Source organism: Excalfactoria chinensis, chromosome 18 (genome assembly GCF_039878825.1).
Source record: "Excalfactoria chinensis isolate bCotChi1 chromosome 18, bCotChi1.hap2, whole genome shotgun sequence".
NCBI classification, from domain to species: Eukaryota; Metazoa; Chordata; class Aves; order Galliformes; family Phasianidae; genus Excalfactoria; species Excalfactoria chinensis.
Genome location: NC_092842.1, coordinates 2,082,083 through 2,110,026, shown reverse-complemented (window position 1 = coordinate 2,110,026; position 27,944 = coordinate 2,082,083). Strand labels below are relative to the sequence as shown.

At 45.8% G+C, this 27,944-nt stretch overlaps 1 protein-coding gene across 1 annotated transcript in view; it reads right to left on the bottom strand.

Annotated features, from left to right (window-relative positions):
- The window catches only part of PAPPA (pappalysin 1), a 157,669-nt gene extending 129,972 nt beyond the window's left edge, over positions 1 to 27,697 (bottom strand). The window contains exons 1-2 of the mRNA XM_072352928.1: positions 27,301 to 27,697; positions 2,831 to 3,899 (exon numbers count right to left, since the gene is read on the bottom strand). Of these exons, the coding sequence (XP_072209029.1) occupies positions 2,831 to 3,899; positions 27,301 to 27,697 (1,466 nt within the window). The remainder of the gene's footprint in view (positions 1 to 2,830; positions 3,900 to 27,300) is intronic.
- Positions 27,698 to 27,944: the final 247 nt, after the last annotated feature.

Genomic DNA, 27,944 nt, shown 5'->3' with positions numbered 1-27,944 from the left:
CAGCATTAATCAAACATTAGCACTTTCTGGTTGGTTCCAACGAGCAGAATTATTTCAGGAATAAACTCCACATGGTGAACAGCTGGCTACAACTGCTGATGCTGAGCACGTAGGAAGAACAAAACCCAGTAGCATCTGAAGACTCCCCAGTACCATGGAAGGCTGAAGAGCCTCTACAGCATAAAGCTCAGGGAACTCCGTATTGGTCACATTTCACCCGTTCCATCCTACTTTATTTGAAGCTTTACCAAACCAAGGGCTCGTTTCTCTTTCTTCTGCTGTTGTTAAACAGAACTCTGGCACAGGAGATACCTGGAGTTTGATGAGAGCTCTCAGCACTGCGGAGATGCCCTCACTGATGCGGTGCAAGGCCTGCACTAGAGGGGACTGAGGGCTGCCAATGAAAGTGCTGACAAGAGGGGCTGGTGATGCAAAATGGGCCCAGATGGTGCCAACTGAGTCACACATTTTAACTGAGTCAGTAATTGGCACCGAAATCTCTCTCAGGGGATGGTGCTGATTGCCCTCAGCCAAACACAGGATTTGAATCTTCACCCTTTTAGTCAATGAAGTCTTAGCTAACAAAGCCACTACCCTAGAACTGTATCCATTAGCTCAAATACTCCAAGCAGAGTTCAATCTTAACAAAGCTCATTGATCAAATCTACAGTCCTAAGTGCTGTGTTCTGGAACACCGACTGTGAGCACCCAGCACTGTGTGGGCAGGAGCTCAGCCAGCAGGAAAAGGCTGCAGAGAGAGGGCTGCCTTCTGCTGCCCTTGGTTTGACTGCCAATGGTGAGTGCTGCATTACAACTTGTAGGCAAATCCAAATAAATGAAATCTAAACATTGCAAAAAAAAATCTGTGGATGGACTGAAGATTTACTCGGGCTCTGTGGTGTGGAAGAGGAACTTCAAGGCCTCCAGCAATGACTGATGTGTGTCACTTGAGAGCAGGTGCTGCATACAGATCCTCCAGACAAGCCAAGCAAGGTGGTTGTCTCCAAAGAGAAGATACAAATGCATATGAGAAGCAAGTATTCTGTCTTAAGGTACATGAACATCTTGGAATTGAATTCCTAGTCTGGGCTTGTGCAAGTGCAGCAAAGAAACTTCATGTGCAACAGAAACAATAGAAACCTCAGAGTAATATTAAGGCACAGCCTTGAATCTGAAAACTACCATTTAAAAGGCATCTCTTGTTTCATTTTGCATGGGTATTACGCTGGTCACAGAACAAGTGCTAAAAGGGTACTATCAGATTAAAAATAATGCATTTTTCTAAAAATTGTCATAGCTGTTATAACTAACACCTCAAGCTCCCAGAACTACAGTGTTAAAACAACCACACTTGCATTATGCCTTTGATGCTATTTGCTCAGTTGTGTTCCTCTCCAGTCGAACAGCATTAAAAGACTGGTATTTTTCCTTTCTCTCTTTTCAATAATTAGTGCTTCCCATTTGAGCCTTGTGCACTGATAACTGCATGAAGTCAAGCTGAGCTATACAGATGTTTTTTTAAAGAATACCTCACTGGAGTGGGAAAAGAAAAGGGAATGGAAGCATTTCTTCGCAGCTTAATTATGTGTATTTTAAGCTCCAATTGAGATGATAATGTTGTTTAAAAACTTCCCTCTGCTGAGGAAATTACAAATATAGTCTGAATTGATATAATTAGAAGAACTCCAGAACAGCTCATACTTTCCTCCTTAACCTGAACTTCAGTACTGACAACACACGGTGTTCTGTCTCAAGGCTTTTCACTGTGACTCCATGAATTGCCCTTAAAAACAGTAACGTGGAATACATACAACAGAAGCTTATCCCTCACCTCCATCTCCCGTGTGTTTACATCACCAACTCAGCAACAAGCAACTATTTTTTTCTACCCAAACATACTAATTCTTGTCCGAAAGTGACAAAGAAGTTGGAGTAATCCTCTCTACTCAGTGCTCGACTGATGCAAGTAACTCAGGAGCCCCCATGAACCCCCCTCTTCAAACTACAACATGCAGGATTTTATAACCTGCCGTCCAATTACAGAAAGCTGCTCACCCATCTGTGGTAAGGGGGAATTATTCCCAATTTCATGTTTATAGAGAGACTCAGTAGAGGTGAGTTACCCACCCACCACGTGCAATAGCGCTCCCAAGAACCGAGTACCTACTTTCCTCCTCATAACTCACACACTCAGCAGCCCCTTACAGCAGTTCTTACAGTAATCTGCACTCATACAGCATTAAGAACATAGAATAACCTGCCCATCTTCAAAGGCATCCTACAAAATTTAAGACTACTTCGGAGTATTTATGTTACATGCCTTGTAGGGCTCTTCACTCTGTAAATACACATGAATCATACAATTATAGAATCACTGAGGTTGGAAAAGACCTCCGAGATCATCCAGTCCAACCATCCACCTACCACCAATGTTTCCTCACTAAGCCATGTCCCTTAATACAATACCTAAACATTTCTTGAACATCCCCAGGGACAGTGACTGAAACCATGTGAGCTTCCTATGGCATCTAATCTAGTTTGTGGTTAGAATAAGCTGAGCAATGCTATGATGCACTGCTCAGAACCAACAACAAACAGGTCTTCCAATATAGTTAAGATTTCAATGGTAAGACACAGTTGAAACCATTACTGAGATTGCACTCAGGTAATTGCAGTGTCAGCCAAATACCAAGAAAAAAACTAAATGCATTAAAAACACCAAAGCTCATAATGTCAATAACACAACAGTTCAGCAGCCAGCAGGCTGATCAATACCTAGACAGATACTCATTAATATGAATGTAAAAAGCTCGCTTCAGAAATTGCCTACCTGTATGGAGAATACGGATCAAAGCACGTCTTGGTGACTTCTGTTATCTCTGGGTTGCAGCACTCCCCACCATCGAAGTTGTACCTCTCGTAATTGCAATCCATGTCACACACTCCATTCTGCTTCTTCTTATTGAAGAGTGTGTGCCGTACATGCCGGCAGTCTCCTCCGTCGTACCCGGTCAAGGTGTGGTTGCACTCGGGGTCGCAGTTCTCATCCCCTATCTTGCTGATATCACAGTTGGCCAGGATGAGTCGGTGACGAAGGGACGAGTTCTTCACCTCCAGCACCTCCAGCTCCCAGGTGATGTTGTAGCGGCTGAAAGCCTCGTTTAAATGCTGGTGCTGGAACTCGATCTGCTGCTGGCTGACGGTGGGGTTCTGATGTTTGTCGTCGTAGAGGTTTACCACGCGGTAGCGCACGATCTTGTTACGGCGGAAGCTGGGGAGTTTGTTGTAGCTGGCAATGACGTCCGTGTTGTCACAGACTGTCTGTCCACAGAGAGGAGGCTCTAGGCTGGTATCCAGCAAATAGCCGTGATGGTAGCTGTACTTGCTCTGAGGACTGCTGCCATCCTTCATGGGAGACCAGGTGTTTTTCACATTCAGTAAACTGTCTTGAAGAACTAGCTGAGGTAGAGGCATGTCTTGTCTGTGAATAGCCTGGCCCATGTCCAACAAGATCTCCTTCTGAGTCCTGGCTGTCCACCAGAGGCTCAAGTGCTCCACATAACCCCGATAGTTCTGGTTCAGGGCATTTCCTCCAACCATGAGCACCTTGCACTTCAACGTCAGAAGACTGAAGATGCTGCCCACCTGTTCTCCGCTCGTGGCTACCTGGGCACCATTGACATAGAGTTTCATCAGGTGCCCATCATACGTGGCAGCCAGGTGCACCCACTGGTTGGGGAGGTAGCTGCGATGTGCTGCAATGGTGGTCACTTTGCGAGCACGGTCTGTCTTCAGAGAGAAGAAATAGCGGGGGTCTCTATTCCCCTGGTCACTGACGGTGTTAATCCCCAGGACCCATCCTCGGTCACGGGAGGTGTAAGAACATTTGTCATACAGTCCTATGTGCCCCCAAAAGAGAAATACGGATAAATAAGGATGACAGAGCAAATAAAGCAATTAGTCTTTATACCGTATAAATCTCTCCCTAGATTCGTATAAACACACGCTCATCTATATACGTTAGAAAGTTAGTGTACAAGAAAGACATTAAATCATCCAGCACACAGCTGTGGGAGGTCATGTTAAGATTCGCTATTAAAGATTTGCCAGTGGCACGTATGAGTGGGATTCCCCTTTTCTGACCAAAGACAAATGTTGTTTACAAATTCCTATCAGTCGGAAGTTGTACTGTGCATTTGGTCTTTCCTTCATTCAAGCCATACATCACTGGCTGAAAACAAGAATGCTCCTGAGAAGCAATTTGTCGAGCTCACTCATATCTCACACCCCTGAACCCTTTATCTAGCAAGGGCCAGAGACAGGTAGGTACGAAATCCAACCACTGCACAGTTTGGAATTCTCTTGGTATGATCAAAGACCCCAACTTTGCTGAGAGCACATGTAACACTTTCAGGCTGCCTTCAAGCACATATCCAGGATAAAAAAATCCAGCATGGAAACGGTATACATTGGTGTCCATGAATAATTTATCTCACACACAAAGTGCAGTTCCACACCTACAGTTCTCTCCATACACCCTCACCAACAAGAGACGGAAATAGCCCCGTTCCTCCCAGCCTGGGACACGAGGGCTGGCGAGTTAAAGATGTACATTTCCAACGCTCAGTTCTCAAAGGCCACGGGCTGCGGTGAGACCCTTTGACTGCAAAAATAATCATTAGAGCCTTCAGCACCAATGGCCTTCCTACTACCAACACGCAGAAACTCCTTCCCCCAAGCCTTCGCTTCCAAAATCCTAACCAAAAATCATAAATCTCTGACAGTTCAGTCCTCATGAAAAGACTAAATATCCCCTTACCTCACCTCTGCACCCTAACCCTCCCAGCACTACAACCAAATAACATCTTCTGCTTCTGACAAAGTTGCTCAACAGCCATCTGTTAACAATCACTCATTAACAGCGCAGTCTTGTCTAGTATCAACAGAGCAAAGGTTACAGGAGCATTCACTGTATTTTTCCTCCCCTCTTCCAGCACCCACCTTCTCCCTCTCCTCACACCCTACCCCCCCAACCCCCCCCCAAAAAAAAGGCTTCTGATGGGAAAGTAAAAAAAAAATTAAACAGGGCTTTTTTTCTGCACGCTGGTATTTTGTTAGGGACTCTGAGCTCCCCCTTTTCCTGTTTCCCTTGGAAGGGAGATCCCAGGGTTCGGAAGGTAATGTGTTTATTCATCTGTAGGGCGCACTCGGTTCAGAACTTTTCTGTGACCAGCTTCTAGTTTATATTGCTACTTCTGATCACGGGAAAGGAGAGGAGGAGGAACAGCAAAGGAAAAAACAAATATGCCACAAAAAAAACCCCCCGACATTTGCTGGGATGGATGTTTACCTGAGAAACTCGTGATAGAAAAACCAAAGCAACCGGTGACCTTCTGGAATCAGGGATCTGCTGTTTTTTGAGGGTTTCTCTAGTTTTCTTTATGGAATAAATACTTTCAGAAGGCACTCGTTTATTGAGATGTATGACAGCCCATAAAGGTCTGCATTTTTATGAAACTCAAATGAAGGTATTGTCCAACAGCAGTGGGTGGATAACGTTGCAATGAATGAGAAGACGGTTGGCAAGTCAAGTCCCTCTCCTGAATAAGTCATTTAAAAAAGGTCAAAAAATGATGTTTTATTAAAAAAGTTGCCCTGCCAGTACAGCAGGCAGAGGTCCCTGAGAGCTGGGCATTATGGAAACAGTTATCCTTGGGTGTGAGGGGCATTACAGGAGAGACACGAACTCTCTGCTTCTGGCACTGACTTCTATTGATTCTCCCCTCTGCCCCAAAGAAACATCTGAACACAATCTGTATAGAGGGATGGCATCCACGTAAACCAGGACTCAAAGGTGAAGAGATGGGATGTTCCAAAATATACCCACTTCTGGAAAATTAAACTCCCAGGGGAGTCTATTCTGTTTCAATAACTTTTTGTTATTGAATATCTTCGTTGCCAGCGTGGGAATTATGAAGAAAAAGAGTAAAGGCATATCATATAAAAGGAGCCCAGCATGAAAGACAGCCTCCTCCCTTAACAAGGAGACCTTTTTCTAGGTACACCACGGTCTCACTTAATTATAATAAGGCCATTTGAACCCATCAGACATTTTGTAATGGAGATTTTGCCTGCCACCAAATGCCAACCCGGTGAAAGCAGAAGTGATGCAGACATGGGCTGGTCCTAACAAACACCCCAGAGAAGCTGTGGGTCTGCAGCCTGGCCCAAGGCCCTGCTGGGTTCTGATGCAAGCACAGAAGTCAGACCGCTGCACTGTGCTCGGTGCCATCCTCACCATCTCTTCAGCCCAGTGCCTCGTTCTCAAGGTGCCCCACGTCCCCACTGTCAGGAGGAGGGCTGAAGTCCACCACACAGACTGCCAGGGTTGAGTTTTTGGGGCTTTCTGTACTGACTGGCTGGAAATATTCCCCCAAAGAATGAATAAATTATCATGGAATGGAAATTCAGTTTCCTGGCCAGGATTAAAGAACATCTTCCCCTCTCTCTGAAGTGCTGCATGATGCTAGTGATTGACCTCAGCTGAACAGATGGAGCTGCTGGAGGAATACTACAGAATAGTAGCAATCCTCCCTTGCCTTTGAGCACTTAAACCCTGATGTGATGCAACGTGTCTTGAGTTTGGCTCAAACAGCTGCCATCAATTCGAGATTTACAGGGAGCCAAAGGAGGGCAGAGAAAGAAAAAAAACAGTGACAATAGGGACACCACTGAACAAGGCAGTATGAAAGCTGCTGAACTGAAACAGTCTACTATTCCAGTTCCTTACATTTTCTAGTTTAGGGCGAAGGTCATTACTGAATCCATATGCCAAATCCAGTATTCTTTTCTTAAACTTTTACTATTACAGACATCCAACTCTTGATGAAAAGATGGATTGATCCCAACGCCTTCAGCAGAAAGACTTGTTTTATCCTTAAAAGCAAGGAGAAAGAATAAGAACGGGGATTAGAAACACACACTCCCTGTAACTCGCAGAGCTGTACCATTTCTATGTGACCTTCTTTCGCCTGGATGCCGTACCTACTTTCCCACTCCTTCACTTACTTTTGGCTTCAGACTCCGGTTCCCCCGGCTAAGGGAGTGTCACTTTTCCGTTCTGTCCCCAGCACAATGAAACTCATCTCAGCTGGGACTTGGGATGTCATAATAAAAGAATTTATTACTTCTTCTATGACAACTAATAAGGGCAAAACCATTGGAAGAGGGACCGTGTCAGATAATTGCCAGAACTTCTGAAAACTGAATAATTTGATGTTTTCACAATTTATTTCAATTCAGTAAAAGGTTCCATAGCCATGAGTTATTTCTTAGACATAATTAAGAACACTTTAAACACGAAGAGGCCTCGTTTACCCCAAACAAGGCTGTTTTTGAGCAAAATCACCCCCCCTCACCATGGTTCACACTGAATTTCAAAATTCAGCTGTGACCGCAACCGACGTTTACATGAAAAACATACAGAGCGTGGATGCTCATTTACACAGAGAATTCTTTACAATAACGTCGCAGAGGACATTTTTAGCTACTCTGCCGTCCCTCAAGAAACCAAGAGCGGTGTAAAGAGGCCTCATGGTAAATGAGACTCGATCCAATGACTGCAAAACCACAATTTGGCGAATAGGCCTCAACTTCCCGAGCCAAGAAATGGTGCGAAATAAAACTGATGTTTGTTTTCCCCACAGCAATTAGATCAAAAAAATATGTACAAGTTTCATACAGCAGCAAACAGTTTTCCTCACTTCTGCTCTCCGAAAGGGATGGAGCTGCAGCTGAGAGAACAGAGACAGCCCTACTACCCCCTCATCTGAGTGACTTCTTTCCCTGCAAAGCTCCTGTTCCTGAAGCCCAAGGGATTAAAATCAAATTTATCCTTCATTAAAGAACAGAAGAGGCACAAGTTCAGCTTTCCACTAAGAGTCATCAGTAACCTTCCCTCCCCACAAGCAGTGAGTCAGGCAGCTCTGGAGGACAGCAAGAACACACCACGATGCTACCGGGCTCAGCCAGGGGAGGGAAGGTCCATCAGGCTCCTTCCAGCCCTTTGATTCCTGTCCCTTGTGGGAAAGTGACTTCCTAGGCACTGAGATAGCGGGTACTGCTGGAAAATTGGACCCTGAACGCCCAATGCCAACAGTCAAACATGGAAAACCAGTAGTACAGTTTCTCCCTTTATTTTTCAAGTGAAACGTCACTTCTTCGGCTTCCAAGCCACAGCTGCTCCCAAATACAACAGCTCATCACACTTGATCGCATCCAGGAAGCATGAAACAAGGCCAGTGTATGATTTCTTTCCTCAGAGGGCAATGAGGCCCATGCACTGCTGCATAGAGCTGCGGGTGCCCATCCCTGGATGTGCCCAAGGCCATGGATGGGCCCTGGGCAGCTTGAGTTGGGGTCATCCCAGCCCATGGCAGAGGTTGAGACTGGATGGGTTTAAGGTCCAGGCCAAGCCATTCTATGATTCTACGACGATGTCTACCTCTGTTTGTTCTTAGGACCCCACTAGAAACTTACAGCCACGCTGTTGAGCTCCGTGTGCTAGATGGGATGGGGCGGCATGAGGTCAATGGGCAACATCATCTGCTGAGTTCTGAGGGATGTCCTGGCTTTGGGCACAGGGCACTGCATCCTCACGGTGCCAAGAGGAGCACACGGCTCCCAGGAGCTGTCAGGAGCCGCCGCAGAGTCGGGAACTCGCAGCTAGAGGCTGAGGCTGAGAGTCATAAGCAGCTCTCTGTGGGCAGAGTTTGAAAGAAGAGGCCAGAGCAGCCCGTGCAAGCTGCTGTAATTCGTTTTAACATTATCAATAACAGACTCCAGGCCTCCCTCGGCCCCTTCAGTGCCAGCTCTTGCATCTCGCTAACAGCATGCTTCCCGGTAATCAGCCCAGCCATAGAATTACCTAAGAATTTATTTCTCTACGCAGAAAAAGTTTCCCCCCCTTTGCTGAGCAATGGGAAGGAATAAAGTCGAGACTTTGTTTTGCTTTACTTTCCAGGAGCTGAGGCTGGGGGAAGGGGAAGGAGGAGGTTGCTGTGATGCTGACCACCTCGGGCGCGTTGCAGAGCCGTCCCAGCCATGCGGCGCGGAGCGGAAAGCGGTGCTCTGCACTTCTGGAAGTTGGCTGTGCCTGTTTTGCTGGGAGACTACAACCAGAGGTGACAGGACTCAGTTATGAAAGGGGAATTTAGGTCAACAATCAAAGCCGCAGTCAGGGGGCCCAAGAACAGGGAGCTAAAGGTTGGGGCTGTTTTTTTCTTTAGCATGCTTTAATCGTTTAGTATCAAAGCACAGAGGAACGCTTGAAAGAGCAAATATTCTACAGGAACCTATAGAAAGCTTTTATCTGTCCAGAGGAAAATAATTAAAACCGACAGATTTGGGTTAAGTATCCCCATGTTCCATGCAATTGGATAAGTCAGCGAAGATCCACTGGAGCAGTTCTTGAGTTCTGCACTGGATATTTCATGGTATGATGTTGAACCCAATATAGTTTTACAAAGGGGAGAAATAATCTCTCCTTTCCTTTGCCGTGCTTCTCCCAGCCCCCAAGCTTCCTTCCACGATAGTTTAATAATTCAAAGTCTGGAGTACTTAAGGCAACATCTCTATCTATACCATTTCCAATGCAGTTAAGAGGCCTCTTGAGGTCAGCCCCTGAGCCCAGGAGTGTCTCAAGCAAACCACCTGGGACCTGCTCAGGTGGCAATGTACTAAGTGAGGAAAAGGGGGATGTTTGCTGCTGCTATCAACCCAGCTAATTTCAGACAAGATATTAACATCTCCAAGCTATGCAACAGGATTCAGATCCAAGACAGAAGGATGGAATTCCTTCATTTTGACATGAAAGGCAAGATCTTCATTCTCTAGAAATAAAGAGCCTAACACAGCCAAGCCTGTCTAACGCTGAGAATTTGGCACAAGGCTCTTTGCAGTATCAAAATCTTGATATCGTTGCCATTTAGCAGCGCACTACACACATCTTCTATACCATTTTTCAAGTTCCCAGACACTCGTATGCTCAACAAGATAGCTTGAAGCCTAAAAACAAGGAGGTGAGAAAGGCTACAACAGCAACACATGAATTTGCAGTTGCTGGTTAGCTATGAACAATACATAAATCCTACTCTTCTGATCAGAAAATCATGTAGGCTGCAGCTGAGCAGCCACTGGCATGGACAATCATGTTAGTGACACTTGGCTGAGCCCATTGTGAGAATATACTCGCTAACAGTATATAAGAGCTTACTGCAAACAGATCTGGTAGGCTGGGGTGAGTGAGAAATTATTAGATTGTGGGGGATTTTGAGGTGTAAGCAAACACACAACGCTGCATAACCATGTGGCACAGAGGAGTGGGCTCCAGGCCTGGCAGCACTGTAACAGGGTCATCCTTGGACCACGCACTGCTTTTGCAAGGGCTTCTCTGTATATAGGATCAGCGTAAACAAGTATGAGCGGGAAGGGTGCCTTCTTATCTAGATCTTCCTAAGCATTTCACAATAAAGCTGCAGAACCAGTGGAGACTGGTACTTGGTTAACAAACTGTGGCTGTTTATAATTCAATAACTACATTTGGGCAGGCTTTGAGATGGATGGAAAAAGCACATCCTTCACAAGGGTCAAACTTTAGGCTCTTCTATAAAGCCCAGGAGCATAGGAGCATTCCATATATGAGAGTAAGAACCTTCTAATACCTGCAGAACAATTTGTTTCTTCCACTTCATTCTCAGAAGCAACCAAATATTTTGGGCTGAATCTTGGAAAACCAGCATGTGTCCATGTTATTAGAGATGATCACAATGAGAGCACGCATGGGAACAGTAATTAAGATGGCACAGGCAGTCTCTGATGGGTCACCCCTGTAGGTGCTGCCATTAGCATGTTCCTTCAGAGAACCACTGGTCTATGCCATCAACGTGGAAGACTATTCACCAGGATTGATCCAGACTAGAATTAGGCTTTAGACACACTACTGTGGCCCACTGATAATAAAGCAGTTTGGCGCTGATGAAAACCCAACTTCAAGCAGAGACAGGGAACGGAGAACCCGCAACAGTTTATCGGCTTAACTCAAAGCAACCTGAAAACTTCTGGGCTTCAAAGCTTACCTGCACTCAGTCATCAGCAGAACTGGGTTACAAATTAACCGTCCCATTGTAGCTCAGGCAGTGGGTTCACCTTTAGAGAAACTCAGCTGTTTTTTTCCCACCTTGTAAGTGCATATTGCTTATATAGAGACACACGTGAACATTATCTACCTTTCACAGGTGCACATACAAAGGAACTAGAATCACATAAAACCTATAAAGGACATAAATGCAATGGCATGCCAGGGAACTGTCCCCAGCAACGTGCTTGGTGGCACATCCGCTACCTCTGCTTCCAGGTCTCCTCCTCCTCTCTGTGCTATTAGCCAAACACTGATTAGCTATCAAGTTCTATTGACAGATTTACTTCTGAGCATGCTAACACGGAGCGACTTTCCTCCCTTTTGTAAGAGTTAATGCCTGAGAGCAAACAGAGAGTATCTCCTATGGAAGGGACAGATAGGTAAGTACCACAACTTCCAGGCAATCTAAATGATAAAGTGGTATTTCTGGTCTCCTTTCAGAAAACAGCAGAGAGAATTGATCATAAACTGGGTCAAGATAGGTCAGCATACCTCAGAGTAGATCAGATGGCCAGAGCTTCCCAGGAGGAAACGCTCTCCTGGAAGGATTATTAGGGGCACATCTGTGCCATCAGATGACCGCGCACAATACCCATCAGCTCACTGGGAGTTCAATATGGCATTTCCTTTCAAAATGTGCTTTGTGCCTGACAAGCACTGCAAGTCAATCAGCTGCAGCAGTGGTCGAGCCCGGAGCTGTGCTGGAAAGCCTCCCGATGTGCTGCCCTGCAGAGCCCTCACCACAGCCAGCAAAGCGCAGCAGCAAGCAGGGGAGGTCTGCGCATGAGACTGCTTGTGGTGCTGATCAAAATACATAGCAAGAAACGAAAGGGGGTCAACAACACAGCTTGTTTTGCTTTTTAGAATTCCCTAGTCACTGACCTTTACAGCAGCTTTAGGGCAGTTCTGGAACCAGCTGAGCTGTTACTACTCCCAGCTGCAGAGAGAAGAGCTTTTACACCATTGCACAATGCGTGTGTGTTTGTAGGGGGCAGGTTAGGGCTGGAGAACAAAGAAGGAAATCTAGTGGCACCTAAATCAAACATTATGATCAATGAGGGAGAGGGAAGAGAACCTGGGGAGCGGGAACAACCTTACAACCTTTCTGGGATCAGACAGATGGCCAATATCCACATTATTGCAAAAACAAAACGAAAACAAAAAATTCCATGAATGCAAACTAGGGCACCCTGCAAGGAGACTGTAAAAATCACATCATGATAGCTTAGACTTGTCTTTGTAATTGAGGGGCATTTCCACATGAAACAGTTCTAGTTATTTAATTGGATTTTGAGAACATTCTTGGGCAGACACTTCGTGAGCACAGAACTGAGTGGTTCCAGCGCATTTGCACTGATTTATACCATGCGAGATCTTGGCCTCTGTGAGAATTAAATCTCTTATTGCAAAAGTATCTTAGATCTAATCCAGACTCAAATATCTTACCGCATCTGGCTTTCCCATATGACTGCATTCTATACTCATAGAAGCAACTGAGGGATCTACCACCCTTACCAGAAACGCTGCAGATACAATACATAGAACAGAGCGTGGTAGCAGCAGGCAGAGCAGAGCTCACTGTGCCTCTGTTCTGCTGCCCCTTTTAAAAGGGATCCAGGTTGTCTCTAATCATGACTATTTCAGGCCTCACTCCATACTTGCATATAAGCTCCAAACCCATACACAAACCACAGAGATATTTTTGCTTTCTAGGAAACATCCTGCTGAAAAAAAAAAAAAAAAAAAAAAAAGGGAAAAAAAGAAGAAAAAAAAAGAAACAAAAAAATCTGCTGCTCTACCATGATATAACTACTATAGTATGCATTCCAGATAGGCTGTAGTCACCACACACTAACTTTAGTACATGATCTTAGAGCTCTGTTTTCTCTGCTCAGTTTGAATCTGGGTTTACTTGTTTGGGCATCATTTTCCTCTTGGAAATACCTGAGTGTGTATTTCTGTGATACAAATAGCGGTGATCCCTTGATCTGTGAGCACAACTAAATGGACATCTAATAGGAAAGTCTCACGTAAATACCAGCAGCGTCTTAGAGGTGTAAGGATGCCAATTCACACCTATTAAACTGAAGGCTGGAGCTTAACATTCAGCCCTTAATTCTTAAAGGACGAGATGGGACAGCGATGGGCAAACCTCCAAAAGGTCATAATTCTAGTTCACTTTCCATGAGCGTTGCCAAAGTCAAATGCTTCTCAAAAGTAATTGACCTTCTCAAATCTGCAGAACTGGAAGGAAAAAAAAAAAATGTAAAAGAAACAAGCTACCTTGGAAGATTGTTGGCAATTCTTATGTTTAGCTGAGCAGCAGGAAATATCATATGTTCAACCCTTCTTATGTTATTTCAGACCTTCCACTTTCGGTTAGATCTGGAACCAAAGAAATGAAGACTAACAAAAAAGCATGTACATGTACTACCTTCTCTGTGCATCACATTCATATGCACATAGGACTGAGGGAGCAGGCTGGGGCTATTTGAGCACTGGGCTTCGTTCTTTATTTTAAGGGAAGATCTCCAGATGGGTTTGGATCACACAAGATTATTCTTCTGAAACAGAATTTCATTCCTTTGGTTAGGTCTTTGTTCTGTATTTCTGTTTGCAACTTGGTCAAAGACACAGGAATAGGTCATTTCAGCATAGAGCCTACATGTCCTTCTGGAGTGCTGTTCTGCCTTCAGACTGACAGACAGACCACCCAGCAAGGAGATGACAAACAAAAGTCACCCCAAGCTTATTTTCTGCTTTCTCATTCACTCCTTTGTTTTCAGTGATGTCTGCTGTGTTAGTTTTGCAGCCCTGACGTTGTCAGTGCTCCAGTTTGCAATGGGGAACCCCAATTTTGCTCCCCAAAGGTCTCATTCTGGAAGTTAGATCTTGGTCTCAATGAAGACAACAGTTAAGGTTCTGAATACAATGGCCTGAGTTGAAAAGGATCTCGAAGATCATCTAGTTTGAACCCCCCTGCCGTGGGTAGGGTTGCCAACCACTAGACCAGGCTGCCCAGGGCCACATCCAGCCTTTAATACTTTCAATGAGAAAAGATTCTAGTCTTAGAAGAGCCAGTCTTCAGACTGGTATTCTTTGAGGCAACCCCTCCTGGTTAAAGGTGACAAAACCTAACTAAAATGAAGAACATCATGTTATACTAAGCCTGACATTTCAACCAGAGCAATGCCCAGGAATCCATAGTTACAATGGAATGTTAAAGGATTTGATGTCAGCATCCTACTGTTCGCTCCAATCAGTTAGAATCATTGAACCACGTAGTATCCCAAGTTGGAAGGAACCCACAAGGATCAACTCCTGGCTCCACACAGGACTACCTAAAAATCAAACCATATGTTTGAAAGTGTTGTCCAAACGCTTCTGGAACTCCAGCAGGCATGGTGCCATGATCACTGCCCTGGGGAGCCTGTTCCGCCCTCTTGGTAAAGAACCTTTTCCTAATATCCAGTCTGAACCTCTCCTGAGGCAGTTTCATGCCATTCCTGTTTTTGCTGTAATAACTGAAAACCCCACAGTGATACGACATTAGAAGCACTCAGACACAACAGGAGGTGAGGACTGAATTAACTCCTCTTTAAAAGAGGATCTGAAAAAACACTGAGCTCTCATTTAAAAGAACCCGGTGGCAGAGTGACAGACACTCCACCACTCGGCTCAGAAAGGCTTCTCAATGACTGAGTGCTTTCACCAAAACAGTGCATTTTCTCTCAGTTCTGAAGTCGCTCGGTTTCCATGTGCATTCATTGGATTTACTCATATCCTCTTATTATTAGATTTCCAAACTCCAATTATCAGATTAATGTTCCCTAAACATATACTTAAAGATCATGATGACCAACTCACCTCTTAATCTTCTTGAGTCAAATGCTTTAGGACTTGTTACAAATCCTATAATCATTCTCATGATTGTTTTTTTTCTCTCTAAATCCTCTCTCACACAACATCCTTCTTAAGCTGTGGATGGACACCAGAACTGTACAAAGTGCCTCAGCAGCAGCTTCTCCATTGTCAACACAAGGATAACACAACCTCCTCAATCCTGTTCTACTGTTTCCTTGTTTACACAGCTAATGATGACTCGAAACCTTTGGCCACGGCATCACACTGGCAGTTCACATTCAAACGCTTTATCTGTTCCGACACAGAATCACTCCAACACAGCTTCCAGGTGAAAGATCTTTCCCCCACCATCCATCCTTTATGCATGACCTGCCTCCTGTCTTTCTATATGTATGACTTCACATTTGGCTTTATTCTGATGCATACTGTTTGCATGTTCTCAGTTTATGAAAACACCCAGATGAGAGCCCTGTTTTGGTCATTGTTTACCACTCCCTGAACTCTGCAACATCTGCAAATTTTATCAGCACTGATTTTATGTTTTCTCGCAGGTTGTTGACAGAAAATATTAACTAGTAAAGAGCCAAGATTGCATTGTGCTGAATAGGAGGGAATGTGGCCAGAGTCACTGTTCAGGCAACAGCTCTGTTTTTCAGTGGGGGGAAAACAAATACCTGTGATGTTCATGAATACAAGCTTACACAAGTCAAGACAAATTGACAAGCTGAGGTAGGCAAGAACTGCATCTGTCTTTTTGTCTCTTCAGCATTCTACAACCCCACTTCCCATTCTGGAGCTGCACAACACTGCAGGGACCTAATGTGACCCTGGCCAATGGGAATCCATGGTCAAGCATTTCTTTCTCTTTGTACAACGGGGTGGTGTTCACCATGAACTGCATCACACCCAACCAAAGAGCTACGCTGGTGTAATGGCCATTTCCACTCTGCAGGCTTCTGAGAGCCATTCTCCCACCCTCATCGAACCCAGGTCTGAGCTGAGGACACCTCTGAGCAGCTGCAGAGGAGAAACTAAAACCCCAGAGTAACCTGTGCAACACCAACTACTCAGCCACAAAACAAGATACTTGAATTTGCAGGAGAGGGAGCCTACTTATCTCTCAGCGGTGTCACCGCTGTCCAACCAAACACTTTCTCCCAAAGTATCTAATTTACTGCTGGAGGAAATGGCTGTTCTCCTCCCAAAACCACCAGTAAAAAGGGAACCTTTTGCAACTGCCTTTGTTTTCCTCTCTGCCAGTTTCTCTCAGCCTGTCCTTCCCTTCCAGAACATCTTGTTGCAATGCCCATAACATCCCCATAAAAATGTGCGCCTCGTCAAGCTTGCCTTGTCACCAGTGTTTGACAACTGTCAGAGAAACCCCATAAAAGCCAGGCTGCAAGCTCGTCAGTGCAAAGGACACCATGTGTGGAACACACTGACAGCTCTCAATAAATAACACTGCTGCTGAACAGCTGGTTGGAGCACTTGGCTTCAGAAGAACGTTGTCCGCATTACCCATTTACGTGCTCAGGATCTTCTCAGTGATGCACTGAAGATCCTGAGCATGGGAGCAGATATATATCACTTCAAGAAGATACCGCAGGCTTGTCCTTTTCCAACTGAATCTGAACAGAACTTTTAGACCCCATTTCAAGGTTTATGGCCCATTACAGTAGTACAGTTGTACAATAAAGTGTTGACTTCTTGATAGAGATGTTCATCCTGAAGGAGAGGTGATGGGAGACAGGCGATAGTAGGAAGAGCTATCCCCACCTCATTCCCTTCCTTCTTCTCTCTCAAGAAACACATAGCTCCCATTTCATTTAGTGTTTACTTAAGTACCAAAGCACAGAAACCATCAGTGAATGTTCACTGTCTGGCCATCACAAGTGGGACTGAAAACACACAGTTGGTGCAAAAATGCCCTTGCTTTTCTGCCCTCTGCGCTTGAGGCAAAGGGAAGAGTTCAATGCTCACCTTCTCCAGCTGGGAGGTGTCTTCATCCCGGCTCACCTTCACTGAGAAGCCCCAGCCCTGCAGACAGCAAGCTGCAGAAGAAACACAGATCGCCTCGCAGGATCATTCCACCTAAGTGAGATGCAGCTGCTGCTTCTTTCTGTCTTGTTCCATGGAGCCCGCAGGTGTTTGAATACGGCCTTTTCCCAGTAAAACTGGGGGCATGCTGATGTTTAAAATAAATAAAATAAACCCCTGGTATTATGGCATATAGCTGAAGACCACCCCAGTTTGAGCATTGAGACGCAGAATGTAAACAGTCTGTTTGATTAAAGCATCCCTAACAAGAGGACTTAGGGGAATTCCAATCTTTCCCAGCTCAAAGAAGAGCAGAAGATACGCTGGTACTCCGTCCTTCATTAACTCAGAGCTCTCCAAAAGGCAAAAATGAAGCACTCAACTTCCCTCCTGGGACAAATTGCTGATGGTTACCCTGGAATTCCTGGAGGAAGCTCACCAGTGTAAATCAGGTCTATTTTCTCCCTTCTTTTTTTGCTTAATCTGTTCACAGACAAAGAGGTTGTGCAACGTCTGATAAACTTTGCCCACGTTGCAGTGCAAAATCCCCATTTCTGATTGAGAAGGGGAGGTGGAAAGGCCACACTGGAACTGTCTTACAGATAAGGCTATTAATTACATGCCAGAAAATATTTGTGCAGTAAGAAGAACTGCTCTTTCAACAAAAAGCAACAGATAAGACTGTTGAAAACCATCACAATTTAAGGTACAGAGATTCTGCCAGCACTGGTGACCTTTTGTAACACATCTAAACTTTCAAGGTTCTTAGAATGAAAAGTGAGACCACAACTTTCACACCTACAACAGTTGGGAAAGCTCCTTCATCCTCACTTCCCAAATGCACTTCTGGGGACAGGAGCACTGCATGGCTACCACACCTCTGTGCAAGTGAGGAACCACAGCCCGACCGCTGCAACCTCCTCACTCACTGAGCCTTTCTTCATCCCATCATTTTCCCATGCATCCTGAGAAGCTGGAAAGGCTTTTCAGAGGATTCCAGTGTCTCCTGGATGGAAGCAAACAGGTAATTCCCTCATCTCTCATCCGAGACCACCAAGGTGCACCAACAGAAGCACAAGCCAGAAGGAGCATGGAGACAGTGACCTTTTGTTTGACTTTCCCCTGTGCTGGGGGTGTCTCTGGAGCATGTGAAAGCAAGTTCATCCAAGCTCGTCTCCTTGCTTGGGGTTCCCAGCTACTGTGCGGGCATTACTTTAAAGCAAACTGACCCCGTAATTTGCCTCCATCATTTTTTTTTCTGTTCTCCAAGACAGTGGGAAAAGAAGAGAAGGGCACATAGGGAGGCTGACATCTCATCAATGAAACTCCTCCAAGCAGATGTAGAGTAGGAAGCATCCAGTAACCCTGCTGGCTCCAGGCCACCGCTTGGACCTGAGTGCACGGTTGATTTTCATTAACTAACTTGTCTTCCTGTGAACTTCCTCCGAGGGTGTTTGTTTATAAACAGAGGAGGGGATATTATTGCTGGAGATGGAACAGTATGGGAAGGGGTGAAGAAGCTTAGAGCCACAAAACTGGACAGCAGAGCTGAGAAGTGTTTGTTGCTGGAAGCACAAAGGGCTCACTGTAAAAGCGGTATATGGCCTAGTTTTACAGCCTAAAGGGAATAGGTTAGGTGTATGTAGAAAATGCTCCAAGAAGTAAAAACAACCCCACATTGTACAAACATTTCCCACTGCATCATCATAACCATTACACAAAGCAGCGGTGCTTGGAGGCTGTTCTCCATGACATCCACTTCTCAGCTTGTTTGTTTTCCCCACTGCACGCTCTGTATCGGCCCCACACTCAGCATGATTGCCAGCCTGCAGCAGCCCCCTGATTTCCTCTCCAAAGGAGTAACTCTGGGTTTGCACTGGTGTGTTCAACAGCAGAATCTGGCTTGTACTACTTACCCTTCCCTCTGCCAAGTACATGTTTCAAAACCGTGTGCGTAATGCATTTAGTTAACATTTGCTTTTTCTCCTGGTACTGCATTTCTCCCTGAACATCTCCATTCATGAGCTACAGCACAGGAGGCTTCCAATTCTCGCCTAGTTTGTGCTGAAAATAATTCCTATTAAATTATCACTGGTGGAAGGTGCTGTTTTGAGCTCAGAGAGGCTGCTCCGTTTATCCACAAGGCAGAAGCAAAGGAAGACAGTAGTAATGCAAGCTCCAGGTTCCAACCTTAGCACCTCAGCCTTTATCAGCACAGACGCTGCTGAATTAAGAGCAAAACACAATTTGAGTGGTTCACACGAGGCACAGCCTTCCTACTGGCGTTTCCAACAGAAGCACTGGCTGTTAAGACATGAGGGTGTGCACTGGCTGCTGACCCTTCCCAAAACCAGGCTGCAGTTACTGGAGCACTAACACACTGTGTGCAATGCTCTGTCTGCAACCATGTCTGCACCTGATGTAACTGTGGGGTAAATTAGCTGGTTTTGCCTTTAATTAATACCCTTGGCTACACAGGGCCAGGCTTTTTGTATTCTTGAGTCAACATACTGACCAATGCATCAACATTAGGAAAGCACTCAAGCTCAAGAAGTACCCTGAACCGAGGGGCTTCTGTGATATTTGCTCTTCTCTCCCATTTTGGGCTGCATACACTGCTTCAATTGAGAAATACAGTAACTTCTGCTCATTCCAACCTTGCCAGCACATCTGGAACAGAGATAAACTCAAGATCATCTCATTTTCTACCACGTCCAAAGAAGGCATGTCAGTTGCTGGTATGTGAAGGGCTTCATAACCATAGTCAGCACAGCACAGCAGTCCCCCAGCAAAGAAGCATCAACAGCTACAGGAGCCAGACACGACAAAGAACCTACATTCAAAATGAAGTAACACTGGTAACAACAAAGGCCCATCTTTTCTACTTCTTCCCCTCACTGTCTTAAATAAAACAAACAAAACAATGGTGATAGGATCTCTTTCCTCAATCCAATGGATGATCTTTGTGAATACGCTTCCAACACTAACAGCAGAGAATAGACAAGAGAAGGAAGAAGCCTGCAGATGATGCTCCGTGTTGGGAGCAGACCTGCTCTTCTCCCAGCTCCATGACAAGAGAAGGCTCTGAGGAATCAGAAGAAGGAGAAGAAGATCAGTCAGAGGAGAGAAATCCATATGGGAAAGTGATTTAAAGCAAATAAACAATAAACCCAATAAGGAAAAAGAGGAAAATCACAGCAGAGAGCCTTAAGTATCACTCAGAAAGAAGACTCAAGGAAAGCCTAACAGACCCTGGGAGCTAATCAGCAAAGAACAGCCTGCTTTTCTTCTCCAATGCTGCAATTCTTTCGTTTTCTTGAGCTGGTGTCATATCTCTCGGATGCTGCCTTGCCAGGCCAGTTCCAGATGCGTCTCAGTTTCACCTCACCCTCACTCCCTCTTTGTGAGGACAACTGCTCGCTGCTTGTTTGTGCACCACTAGGATAGATATTAAACAGAACCATGCCAATAATTCCCAGAAAATATGCATGAGCATCTGCCTGCCCGAGCACACAAACAACAAAGCCTGCTTACCCTGTGCTCCCAAACCACTCCAACACTGTGTGGCTGAACATGGCAGCCACCAACATGGGAACAACCCTTGGTCTGCAAGGAAGGGACACCAACCTCATATGGGGACAGAAAAGGATAACTACAGAGAGCACGAGGCTTTCCATGACATGAGTTTGACAGGGAGGAAGAAAACAGCGGCTGTGCAGAGCAGGAAAAAGGGAACGACGGAGGAATCAAGGACATCAGATAGTGGAGAAAGAACTGAGACTGTGATGGTGATAAGAGAGGGTGGAGGGATTGGCCAGGAAAGTTACACACATCACCCAGCAAAAGGGAAAATCAGCGTGTTTTGAATAAGTGCTCGTTTTAACACTGAAGAAAAGGGAGAAAGGTTGACAGAGACGGAGGCCAAAGTGGGATTTGGAGTATAGCAAAAACAACTAGAATAAACAAGTCCCCTTCCCCTGGCCAATTCCTCTGACGTTAGAGCTTTGCAATTTTTCTTCTCTTGTATCCAAAGCAAGAAACGACAGCAAAATAAAGGATGATAATGCGAGGACCGTGAAAGGGTCTGGGATGTAGAGGAGGGATGCAGAAGACTCTGAAATCAGAGCCTAAGCCAGAGTCAGCCAAGGTCAACGGTATTTTTCATGATTTTGGATAGGTTTAGGATCAAATCCATGCTGCGTGCGTAAGTCTAGCAACATGAATACATATCCATCCTCACTAAGAGATAAGCTGACTTCTATCTATTTACGCTTGTTCACTGTTTTAGCTATGATACACACTGCAGCTTCACTTGGTGCTGCAACCTTATGGACACCGAGCAGCTCCCAACTAAGTAAACTGCTCGGATGGCGATGAAGAATGATAGCAGAAACACTCTGCAATAAGATGCTCACTTATTCTCTTATTCCTTTTTAGCTGCCTTCTAGAGTTGTGCTCTGCTCACGTTCAGAGTAAGAGTGCTTTGGCTTTATGGATGGCTGTGGGGAGAGCAAACTATATAAAAGGCACTACCATCAAATCAAAGCAGTTTACAAGATCTGCCACTTGTGTCAGGATACATAGGGAAATAAACAAGCTGCTTTTCCTTGATCATTGGAGTTTAAATGCTCTATTGATCTGGGGGAAAAAATCAAAGGTGCTTTGGAAATGGTGTATGCGTGCATGCGTGCTCACACCAGAGAAAATAAAGAGGTTAGGGACAGGCAGAAATTAGCAGATCAGGCAAGGATTTGTCCTCCACAGAAAGCTGAACTAAAGCTAAGATTCCTGATCAGATGCCAGCAACCATAAGGTAGGGAAACGCTCAATAAGCAGCTTAAGATCACAAGAAAGGAACACCTTAATTTTTATTAGTCTCATTTTGAGGCAAAAAAACGAAGAAAAGGGCAACGTACCCAACTGCCCTGTGTCTACAACAGTTACTGAATGCCCAGAAGCAGGGAATGGAAAAGCCTAGCGCCCTTTCTGTATTTGAAATAGAAGGATTAATATATAATGGAAGATTAATACATAATGTATAATGGTTAAATGAAGGGAAAGATGACATTAGACTGGCTGATACAGCTTAGAGAAAAACACAGAGGGTTTTGATCAAACAGGACTTTACTGATCCACGCTCAGAATAATGGGGGAAGAAGCAAAAATGCAATGAATGTGAATGTGTTCACTCTTCCTATGTGATGGGATATAGGAAACTGCCGTACAGACGATGATCAGAGAAGGGTGGGAAATGGTTGATAAAATATTTTTCTCAGGAAAATGGGACTTTAATCAAAACAGCCCATCTGTGGGAAAGGATCAGCCCTGGCAGATATTCTGACTTCTAATTTCAAGGGAAGTTTCATAACTGTCAAAGCACCTGATTCGGTTTTAACTTTCCAAGAATAAGAAAGCCGGTATCTTACACCAGAAGATGTTTTTCTTTCTCCTAGTTGACACAGTTAACACTTATCAAATCGATGCTTTGGATTGCTGGCTCCTAAAGATGCTGTCAGTCTGTCCGTCTCTCTTCCTGCCTTACATTATAGCGGTGTCTCTGGGTCTTTGCTAAAAGATCTTTGGTTTACAGTAGAGCACTGGGAAATTTTCTGTGCCCTGTGCTATATCAGAACCAACAAAGTGGATATTCTGTGAATGTTTGAACTAATTATCTACTGTTATATCCCCGACGCGGCAGGGGACTAAATTTGGCAACCCAGGAGGTCCTTTCTCTGCTTGTGCTCCTGTAATTTCTTTCAGAGAAAAGAAAAGAGGAGCTGAAAAACAACAGCTAAAATCAGAAGCAAAACTATTATATGGGAACATCTCAGCTGACCCCTCCCGGAAGGCTTTATTTTATTATTATTTTTTTTCCCCAATACATCTTTTTTGATAATAGACGCTGTATTTTAGCTTTGCATTCTTGCTTGGGCCGACCTGAGTCTCAGAAATCCAAGGTGAATTCACCCAGTTAACCCCCTGTTCTGATAGCACTGAGCTCTCAGAGCACCCTGGTCCAGAGGTCCTCCTGCCTTCAGGTTGCCCAGGCACACATCCTTCCTGCAACAGAGCTGAAAGGCTTTGGGGTGAGACAAAATACACAAGATAGGCCTCATTACATCTGCTCCAGAACTCAGCAAGACCTTGAGGACGTGGGATTTATGCACGTCCCAGAATTAAATCAGGACCAAGTGAAGCTCAGTGTGGTCAGCTCAGCCTGGGTCACAGCTCACATACACCTGATGTGTATTAATTCAGTATTGGACTCCACAACTCCAGAAGTGGACCAAATGAAACCAAATCCCAAACAGATATTCTCAAACCCTGTGGAGGGAGCAGATCTACACAGTGTCAAGTACACATCTTTATCACTGCTCAATGATTGGTCTCCAACATAGACGTTTCTCAGTCTCTCCCATGCAAGAGCTGTGGCTTTAAGTGAGCTCCACTGTGCTGATTTTGGCATTTCTTTCCCTTTGGATTCTGCTGCAGTTTTATGTTCACCAAGGACCAAAGCTGGGAAAACATAGGCACTCCCTTACATAGGAAGCTTTATTAAGTTGGGATCATGCTCTCTGTTGGCAGGCAGAGGGACAGAGAGACAGAGGAGAATGAAACTGGGAAGGGGAAAAAAAAAAGCAACAACAAAACCAAAACACAAATAACTCTCACTCTCCAGAGCAGGAACGCCTTCCTACTCCAGCTCCTGCTGCCGATCATTCATCCCATTCCTCTCGGCTCCCAGACAGCAAAGAGTCAACATCCCCTTCCTACAAAAACATGAGCTCCTGCTCCTGAGCCATACACCAGAAAACACCCTGACAGGGACTCAGGAGGATCCTATTTCTCAGGATGGGGTTGCATTTCCACAGTAGAACTGAAATATCTTTGATTACAACAGAAGCAAGGTCAACGGTGCTTTGAAGCATTCTACTTTGCATGGCACGCGTGTTATCTAACTTGATTACGGCCCGGACCTTAACTCCTTCATTGACAGCTGGAGATGTATTCAAAAGCTACGGGAGAAAGCACGCAAACTTGAGTGATGAATGCCATGTGCCCACTGCGTGCATCTGTGAGAGGGATGCACTGTGCCAATAGGTGCACACTTCCAAGGAGCATCCACCCAAGAACAGTGTAGCCCAGGGAGAGACCCAAACACGCATGAGCCAGAGCCGCACCGCGGGAGCCACGCGAATGAGGCACAGCCCAGCTCCCAAAACACTGCTGAGGTTTTGCGTAACACGGATCAATGGGTCAGACTTCCAGTTTCCCAACTGCTTTCTCTGACAAATGCCAGAACAGATACGAGTGAAGTCAAACAGGGCAGCAATAACATCACTGCCAACCAGCGTGAAAATTGGCAGAGCCTGGCACCGAGGGCTGCCTATCATCAGAGACAGGGCACGGCCCGGCGCAATGACGAACCCACTTAACAGCGCTGTAAAATTAGCCATTTATGAAAACAAATTGAATACTGCAGCAGAGGGTGACGTAAGGAGAGCTGGCTCCAGACAGAAACAGAAACTCCTGTAGCAGGATTAGCAGAGGAGCTCCTTTGTATCAAGGCTCAGGCAGGGAAGCTGATAACAACTCGAGTCCTACATGACATTTTTAACAGACAGGCTTCCCCTATAGGCTCACGTGTGGGTGTGTGGCTCCTATACGACTCGCAGTGACCGGAGGGATCACAGAAGAGCTGTCAGCACAGGCAGAGGACGGGGGCAGAAAGCAGATGAAGATAGACAGGCAGGACCCTCCCCTTCAGATCTGTGCAAACAATTTCCCACTTTGCAGCTGCAACAAAAGTTGGGGAGAAACTCACTGTCCGCAAAGCAGAGCCATTCCCTGCCCACCCAACACCCAGAAGGGCTCTGGCTTTCAACAAGGTCCTACAGATGTAACATCAGCAGCAGAACAGAGCTCCGGAGTCTGTCACATCCCAAAACAGTGAAAATGAGAAAGCCAAACGTTTTGGCAGCCAGAACCCTTGATTTCCTCACGGAGGGAAGCGTAATCTCTCCCTAAGCTTGCTGCAGGTCTGGGAGGCTGTGGTGTGCAGAGGATACTCCGAGTGAGTTCCTCTTGGAGCTCTTCCAGGTGTTTACACACAGAGCCAAACCTGGCTCCTCTTCAAGAGCGTGTGATGGGGGGGAAGGGGGAGTTTTAGACATGAAAATAAAAATCACCAAGTCCTCCCGAGCAGAACTGAGAGCTCAACAGGGCTAAACTGGGCCATTTCTTTGCATTTTTTCACCGCGGAATGTTATTTCCATGCATAAAATGGGTCAAGTGTTTCATACAGGCAACAACCCAACCTCCCCCAGCCAATCAAAGTATTTTACTACAAATGATCTTAGTGTGTGTTTGTCCAGGTCCCCTATGGTATGAATTACAGATACTCGCACCGAAGGCAGACGTGGGGTCTTAGATGCCGGATTAAACACAAACAAAAACACAAACCATATTCTGAGATCTGTGTAAACCCTAATTCTGCCTCCGCTAAGCTGAAAGGGAAGCGCTTTGAGCCCGGGGCTTTAAGTTAAGATTGGGAAACAGAAGAGTGGAGCACGAGAAAGCCTTCTCCTATGGAATTACTCATCTGACTGTCCTACTGAAAGCAAAGGGGACCATCCCGTGCCCGGCAGCTCCTGCCCACCCCAGCAACCACACACGCTGCGTCCCCCTCCCCACCGCGAGCAGAGCAGCTGCTGGGATTGGGGAAAGTTAAGGAAACGCGCTGCTGAGTTCATCGTAGTTTCTGTTTTCCTTCGGACAAAGCAACTTCACCAACAGGCGACAGCGGTGCGGGTCAGGGACGGGGCAGCGGGGACGGAGCAGACGGCAGCGGACACGGCGGCAGGGACGGGAGAGCGGGGAGAGCGGGGCGGGCGGCGGTGCCAGCAGCGCAAGCATCCGCCTGCTCTAGGAAGTGCCTCCAGTTAAAGGGAAAGGGGAAATCCTCCCTGTCTCTTTAAGGCATCCTAGGACATGGAAACTTTGTGCTTTCAGGGAATCTCCTTGCCAAAAGAGCTGTAAAACATGTCTTTCACCCACCCCCCTCCTCTTCCCCCCCCCCCCCCTTCCCTCTCTCTTTGCCCCCCCTCCCGGCCCGTTTCTCTTTCTGACTTGCTTCCTTTTTTTAAGGGCATTTCCATTTTCTATGACTTCCTCCGGAGCAAAGATGGATGTGGCGACATTTATAAGGGTTTGTAACCCTCCAAAAAGTATCCGATTTCACGACAACTTTGCTGCACTTTATCACTAAAGCGGGGAGAGGGAGGGAGATGGGGGGGGGGGGGGGGGGGGGGGGAGCGGGAGCGAGCGAGGGGGGAAAGGACCCAAATCCGCGATGGGCTCGTAAAATTTAAGCAAGAAATGTGCAATATTCCTCATTATTGTTCGGCTCAGACAGCTCAGCCTGGTAGCTGCTTCCAGTACTAAATGGTTTTATAGGGCTATTTGACCTTACAATCATTTGTGTTACACTTGCCGTTTCTAAGGGGAGACGAAAATACTTGACATCCTCTAGCTGCAGCGCGAGTCCCAGCCCCAGCTGAGTGCCGAGGGGTTGGGAACTTTATAAACTCATTTGATTCATTTGAGGTTTCACAATAGCCAAAAGTTCCTTTATAGCTTTTTGGAAACCACATGCTAACATAGCATCTAAAAAGGTAACAGTGAAAGTACGCTAAAGAGCTCATAAAACTAAGGGAATCGTACAGGGACCTTACACATGCATTTCTCTGCAGCCACACACTAGACATACATTTCTTTCCATACATACACACACGCGAGCTACTTTTAAATGCTCTACTTACAGTTTTCTGACCTGCAAATGAGTTAAAAACCCACCGTAAGAGCTCTCCCTCCTGTCTGCATCTCAATCCATACACACAGAAATACAGAAACTAGCCCGGATACTGCCATTTCCCTATGTAAAAGTTTACATAACTTTTCCTGCCAGCATATACTTTCAGAGAGTTTGCCGAGCTCCAGTATTCCACAGAACATATGTCTAATAAACACACCCGTGCATGTTTACACATGCACTCACATACGTCCGTATGTTGCAAGGCACACACGCACATTTAAATGTACACACACGTATCCTATACACACGCACGCCTACAGCTGGCTGTTCTGCCGGCTCCCGAAACGTAAAAGGGATGCTGCAGCCACGGGCACGGCGAGCGACCTACCTGCAATGACAGCCGGAGATCTCTGTCCTCCTTCAGCTTTCAGCCACACTTGCAAAGTGAAGGCATCTCGGGGCAGCTCAATATCTGCCTTCAGCCGCAGCTGATCACCTTGTCCACTGAAATAGAGCGCCCTGCTCGGGGTAAGGGACTCCTCGCCGTCCTCTACCTCCCGCTGTTGCCTCCTGCGGGGGACATGCCCAGGCTCCAGCCCAGCAGTGGAGCGCCTTCCTCGGGCTAACCTGGTGGCACAGGTGCCCGGGGCAGTGTAGAGGCGCTGGCGGCTGTGCCTGGTGTCCCTTCTCGCCCTGCGGGAGCGCTCGTCCATCCCACATTCGGGTCCACTGGCTAGGGCTGTACAGAGAAGCGCAAGAGGCAGCAGCAAACTCCAGAGCTGCATTTCCAATCTTCCCCCCCCTTCTCCCCTGCAAATCCTCCCGATCTGCCAGCTTTGGGCTCCTCCTTGCCTTGACTTTCTTCTCTTGTTCACCCTTCTTGGTATTTGCTCTTTTTATAACCCTTCTCAGTTGCTTTTTCTTTTCTTTTTTTCTTTTTCTTTCTTTCTTTTTTTTTTTTTTTTCCTGCTTATAGATTTTTTTTGTGTGTGTGTGGTTTTTTTTTTTCCCCCTTAAAACAAATAAAAAATA